This window comes from Mytilus galloprovincialis, chromosome 13 (genome assembly GCF_965363235.1).
Source record: "Mytilus galloprovincialis chromosome 13, xbMytGall1.hap1.1, whole genome shotgun sequence".
In the NCBI taxonomy this organism is placed as follows: Eukaryota; Metazoa; Mollusca; class Bivalvia; order Mytilida; family Mytilidae; genus Mytilus; species Mytilus galloprovincialis.
The window spans coordinates 70,606,584-70,613,131 of record NC_134850.1 but is presented as its reverse complement, the minus strand read 5'-3'; the positions used below and the strand labels follow the sequence as shown (position 1 = coordinate 70,613,131).

At 33.3% G+C, this 6,548-nt stretch overlaps 1 protein-coding gene across 1 annotated transcript; it reads right to left on the bottom strand.

The window, feature by feature from the left end:
• Positions 1-2,856: 2,856 nt before the first annotated feature.
• On the bottom strand, positions 2,857-6,285 carry LOC143056194 (histone-lysine N-methyltransferase PRDM7-like). Its single transcript, XM_076229274.1, has 4 exons — positions 6,223-6,285; positions 3,603-3,794; positions 3,046-3,346; positions 2,857-2,987 (listed from the first exon to the last, which is right to left on the bottom strand). Exons 2-4 carry the CDS (start codon positions 3,789-3,791, stop codon positions 2,857-2,859), a joined length of 621 nt encoding a protein of 206 aa, XP_076085389.1. The 5' UTR covers positions 3,792-3,794; positions 6,223-6,285.
• Between the last annotated feature and the right edge of the window lie 263 nt (positions 6,286-6,548).

The window sequence follows — 6,548 nt, the reverse complement described above, 5'->3', positions numbered from 1 at the left end:
GATATGATATTCCCGTGCTTGTATTTCCTATCATGATTTTCTTGATACAGGGTTGCTGCTCACAAGGAAGCTATTACACCAAGAGTTCCAAATGGTGAAGTTGAAATCATCCCTTCGTAAATTTTACGGACCCCATCACGAGTTAGTTGACCGTTATGGAATAACCGTTTAACGTCGTAACTACAATTCCCTTCCCTTTCATGAATGTGACCTACCAAATTGAAAAATTTACCGGATTTGTTATCACATAAGCAACACGAAGGATGCCACATGTGGAGCAGGATCTCCTTACCCTTCCAGAGCACTACATTTTGGAGGGGTTCGTGTTACTTATTCTTTAGTTTTCTATGGTGTGTCATGTGTACTATTGTTTGTCTGTTTGTCTTTTATTTTTATTTTTAGCCATGGCGTTGTCAGTTTATTTTCGATTTATGAGTTTGACTGTCCCTTTGGTATCTTTGGTCCCTCTTTTATCAATATTAAGTTGTTTTGTTTCTTATTGTTTGTAGTTGTGATTCTATTTTTTGATTTTTTATTCGTATGTAAAAGTAAAGATTATCAATCAACACGTTCATTTGGATGATTTTAGTTTAAAAGCAACTATGTGCACAGGATTTATTTGTTTTACACAGTTCGATTTAGAAAGAAAGGCCGACATACATGTAGTTATGTTGCACTCTTACTAACACAATCATATATTAATATTCTTGTAATTGTTATAAAATATATAAAAAAAATAAAATTATTGTCTAGATTTTTATCCAATATGTAGAAATTTACATGTGAAGTTACTTTTTGTGGCGTTGATGCATTCGTGTGACACACACAATTCGTAATTGTATCTAGCTGGTTTTATGTACTGCCCTAGATTGATTTTGTTTATTCTTTGTTATTCTGTGGTTATTGTCGAAATGTACCATTAAATTATTTATTTGAGTATTTCTCTTGTGGGTTCTTGACTTTATTCGTACTGTATTCTAGTCATGTAATGTTGTCATTTTAACGGTATATTTAACATTGCCATAAAGCACGGATGTTTAGCTAGCCATCAAACCTAGTTCGACCCACTATTTTTTCTAAAGATATCTTGTACCAATCAAACTCATCATAGATACAATAATTAAAATTTTATAAATACGCCAGACGCGCGTTTCGTCTACAAAAGACTCATCAGTGACGCTCGAATAATTTTTTTAAAAAGGCCAATTAAAGTACGAAGTTGAAGACCAAGCTAGGAATATAACAGTTGTTATCTTATATTTCGTGTCAAAGTATGTGGCATTGTCGTTTGTTTTGTGTTGCACTTCAGTGTTGTGCTAATTTCTTCTTATATACACATGGAAAAAAGTATTGCAACACCAAATTGAAATTGAAATTAAAAAAACATTCTTTATTTTTTTGTGATATAATTTGGTAAAATAGAACTAGTTAAACATTATTTAAGTATCACCTGAGTTTAATCAATAAATATCGACTCGATAAATTGTATCTGCACATGCAGCTACTGTACCCGTAAACAGCAAAACAGATGTTTTTACCCTCATTGTTTTCAACACTTTAAGTAACCAAGTTTTTAAAGTTATGTGATTGACACCTTGTAATGGGTCCTTGACAACTCTTAACTGCAGCAAGATGGCAGATTATCAGCATAAGAGAAGCAGGGATGTCGCTGTAACAACTTCACGTATTGTTGGTCATCACCATTCCACTATAAGTCGTTTTGAGAATAAAAATCAGGCAATAAACGCTGTTAAAGACCTTCCGAGATAATGAAGACCCCCTATACCATTTGCTAGAGAAAATCAAGCATAATGAAGGTTGGTCAGAAGGAAACCCATTGCATACAAGACAATCCTAAAAACAGAGTGGTGGCCATACAGGAGCCTTTTAACAAGAACTGTTCGAGATCAACTCATCGCTACTGGTTATCGTGCGATAAGACCATTTCGGAGACCTTAGCTAACAAACAGACACACAGTTTTCCGTATCTAATGTAGTGCAGAGCTCGCCAAAGTTGGAAATTAGCATCTTGGAGGAAGATCCAATGTTCAAATGGAATTTGGTTCATCTTCCTTGGCCCGATCGTAGCCCGACTTTGAACCATATCGAGCATATATTGGACACTATTGGGCGGAAAGTGCGCGAAAGGACACCCCAGTTCAAACACATCATGAAATAAACAATGCCCTTCATCAGAAAGGGTTGCTGCTACCTTAGCAACAAATTAGTCGATTTATGGCAGGAATCAGAAGACGTTAAGAGGCGGTTATCTGTTTGAATGGAGGCTGCGCATAAAGTACTAATTCTTTGGCATATAACGATCAACCATGATGTGAACAGTCATCTGAAGATAAATTTTGAAATTTCTGACATTGTAAAGGTCGACTACAGTGAAAGTTGTAAAATGCATTTTTTTGTACAAAAAACACTTCATTTTGTTTATATGAATCATTTTTTTTTTTTCAAACATGTTTTGTTCGTTTCAATGCCAATGTTATCATAAACTATGTTTTAATAATATTATACACATATTTTATGATATTTCATCCAAAAAAAGAGGCTGATTTTTCAAGTTTTAACAAATCAAGGTGTTGCAATACTTTTTTCCATGTGTATAGTTGATTTGTTTCCCGCAGTTTTAGTTTGTAACCCGGATATTTTTTTCTATCAAACAATTTATAACTTTGGAACAGCTGTATAGTACTGTTGCTTTTATTTATTCACCATGTAGTGCCGGTTCAAATCAGTAAGATTTTGAATATTAAAATAATTTGTGTTTGTATTGCTCCATTATTATTTTTCGCAGTTGTATTGGGTTTTTTTTCATCATATAATTTTCTGTTTTACTTGCTTGTCTTACTGCGTAGACCAAGACTGTTGACCTTCGGCTGTTATCTGCTTTGGGTCGAGTCTCTTTGACATATTTCCATCTCCATTCTCAATTCTATAGTATTTGATTATCACATTATCATGTTCTGTTTTCTTAGCTTAAGGTGTTGAAATATCCAATTAGCACATTTCTTTTTACATTGCATTAATACTCACCCTTTATTGTATTCATTGTTCCTACAATAATATTTCGTCCAGACAATTCAGCATAATCATCATCATCGAGTGTCCTTTTTAGACCTAACAATTTACCATAGGAATCACCATACCAAACTAATAACTCTGTTCCAGGTTTTATACATTGGTTAGTTACATAATATATCTCGTACTTATATTGATGCACCTCTAAATTCTCCTCGTCAATAGTGCGTGCACAGTTTATATATCTTAACCAGCTAGCTGATTCCTTGTTCTTGGCGTCTATATGATGCTTTGTTTCTCCATTTTCATATGCGACCTAAAGATGAAAATGTGCCAGCATTGCTTAATTAGGTATCGTACGATCAAATTTTAGGATTAAACTAGATAAAACGCAAATAGCTTGCCGGGCATTCTCTCTCTCTCTCTCTCTCTCTCTCTCTCTCTCTCTCTCTCTCTCTCTCTCTCTCTCTCTCTCTCTCTCTCTTCTAATTATAAAGAGGGGTGTCGATATTAGATTTTGTGTAAGATTGTTTTACATTGAAAGAAAAAAGTTAGCGCAATTAAATAATCACCAGAAATATATATGTCCAGTCGTCGCCATGGAAGTCTTTTGATAAAGCACCATTGTAAGGTCCAAGTCTGGTCCCACTAGGAATGGTCGTTTCTGCAAATACTCCAAGGCCTGCGTTAGGTATTGTCGATTGTCTCACAGAAAACCCTGGAGGAATTGTTGCTAATACATGATCTTCATTATCTATCATTGTCTAATTGATTAAATAAAACAAAAGCAGAATGGATGAAAAACAAAGAACACACTTTAAAAAGAAGGTCTTGCGTACCTTTATATACACCTACTAGAATTGATTTTTTTCAAATAATGGTTTCTCATTTGTTTTAATACATGTATAAAGTTTATGATTATAGTACCAGTTCTTTTAAGAGCAATCCGACAATAGAACAGTTGAAGCATATTATTTTCATCCTTACAGTAACAGGACTTTGCATGGTCAATACATTATAGTCCTTAAAAATGACTGAGGAATACAAATATTGACATTTTGCTCTACTTTCGACCAACAGTAAATAAAGGCAACAGTAGTATACCGCTGTTCGAAACTCATAAATCTATAGAGAAAAAAAAACAAATCCGGGTTACAAACTAAAACTGAGGGAAACGTCCCAAATATAAGAGGAGAACAACGACACAACAGAAACACAACATTAAAATATAACACCCACAGAAACGAACTATACTATAACAATGTCCATTTTCCTGACTTGGTACAACCTAGGAAAAAGTGGGGAGTCGGTTCAGATGTTCGGTATAGTAAGTACGTATCAATGTCCGTTAAGAATTGTGACGTTATATATGTTGCCTAGTCTAGAGAGTGTGTCCCATTCTCTACACATGTGAATCCCGCAACAACTCTTTGCCAATAGAAAATGTCTATCCTCATCCAATATAAACTATGTTTTTCAATGGTAGTCCAAATTCTCCCATTCAAAATAACAGTAGCCTCTATAACAAGGCATACTACCTTATATATTTATTTGTTCTCATTCTAAACTTTCATGAAATATTTGCCACTAAACGTTAAGAAAACATTTGTAGATCCATAGTTGAAAACCTGATGTATTCCTTAATTTAATCATTGGATAATATGTTTGCATCATTTAAGAACATTAAAGGGTCAATCGGAACCTATGATCTTTAATAAGTCGTTACATGGAAATATATAAATGTTTCAAGCTGGTGCAGATCATTACATATATGTTTAATGAACCAGAATATGTTAAGAAGCTGAACCAAATATAATTTTTATCAACCGTGAAATATCGTTTAACCTGATGATGTTTGATATATATTTACACTGGAATATTGTAAGATCGTTTAAATATGACTGTGTATTGCTATTATAAACGCAAGTCTGGCGTACATGTATATACAAAATTTAGTCCTGGTATCTATGATGAGTTTATTTAAGGATAAAAAGAAGATATGACAAATTTAATTAGGTACTTGATTTTGAATAAATATAATTTTTCAACAGACACATTTAACTCTTTTTTTTGGATATTTGTTTCTTAAAATCAAGAATAAAAAAAGTTCTGCAATTTCAGAAAGTTGAATTTGTTGTCGATGTTGTTCACAGCATACCATATTATCTATTGCGTATCGCGTTCTTTGCAAAATATATATAGATATCAGATGTGGTATGAGTGCGAATACTCTCCATCCAAGTCAAAATTTGTAAAAAGTAAACCATTATAGGTAACAGTTCGGCCTTCAACACGAAACATAGGCTTACACCGAAAAACAAGCTATAAAGGGCCCCCACAATATTGATATGTAAAGATTGTTTAGTAATAAGCGCTGTGGCAGCGAGTGTCGAAGTTGTCATGATGTGTTTAATACTCTTTTCAAGCAGATGACAACAAGAAATTATTATGAAACAAGACTTTTCATCACATCTTATAGTGTTAAAATTTGAAGAAAAAAAAACAGATTTACATTATATCGTCGGTAAACTAACCATATGTGGATTCTTCTAGATAATTTTAAATCTCTGTCCTTTTCTGAAATTAGTTCTAACAAAACATTTGATTTTTCAACTCTGTATACCACCATGTGAAATTATAATTTTGAATATTATTTGGACGACAAAATTATTTTATATTGATGTTTACTTTCTTACGCCAAACACGCGACTCTTAGCAATGCATGCTGTTGTTGGATTTGATAGATTCTTTTTTATCTTGTTATATGTTTATTTAATTTGTTCTTATTGAGTTTGTGACACAGTGATGACTGCTGTATTCCTGCTTTGACAATTTTACCTGTTGTTACTGTTTTTTCACGCATCGTTGTAAATATAATGGAGTTTGATGCGACTGTCATACAACTTAGCGCTATAAAACGAGGTCCAGTCTACCATTTTCTATCTTTGAAAATGCCTGTACCAAGTCAGCAGTATGACAGTTGTTTTTCATTCGTGTGATGTGTTTTGTCATTTGATTTTGCCATTTGATTAGGGACATCCGTTTTGATTTTCCTACGGAGTTCAATATATTTGGTCTTTTACTTTTTTCTGCATAGTCGAAAACCCTACCCTTTTCAAGTTAAATGGTTGCACCTTTATTGTTGATACTAATTGGTTCACTAACATTTTGTAGGTCTGCACTACTAATTACCTTGACATTCTTTATAACATAGAGTCCATGTTCAACTGGTAAATCAGGGTCAAAACATGTATAGCATTCTGAAATAATCAAAACAACTTAAGGTGGCCACCGTTTTTTTTTTAAATCCTTAATGTCAATTATAAAACTATTAGCATATAATTATTTAGCCACATAGTGCAATTATCTAACCTCTAATCGCGTCAAGTGTAGAAAAAAAGGCTGAATTTAACAGACATCATTGCCATCAGTATCACATTAATAAATTATCAATATAACAACAGATAGCTTTGATTAAGTAGTTGTCATTGGTTTCTTGTTGTCTGTCATTTGTTTGT

What these genes read in the sequence shown, in the direction of transcription:
- LOC143056194 (XM_076229274.1), bottom strand. Translation starts at nt 3,791, where the DNA reads ATGATAGATAATGAAGATCATGTATTAGCAACAATTCCTCCAGGGTTT. An exon ending in ACTGGACATATATATTTCTG is followed by an intron (nt 3,347 to 3,602) that starts GTGATTATTTAA and finishes TTTCATCTTTAG; the next exon opens with GTCGCATATGAAAATGGAGA. An exon ending in AACAATGAATACAATAAAGG is followed by an intron (nt 2,988 to 3,045) that starts GTGAGTATTAAT and finishes CAACACCTTAAG; the next exon opens with CTAAGAAAACAGAACATGAT.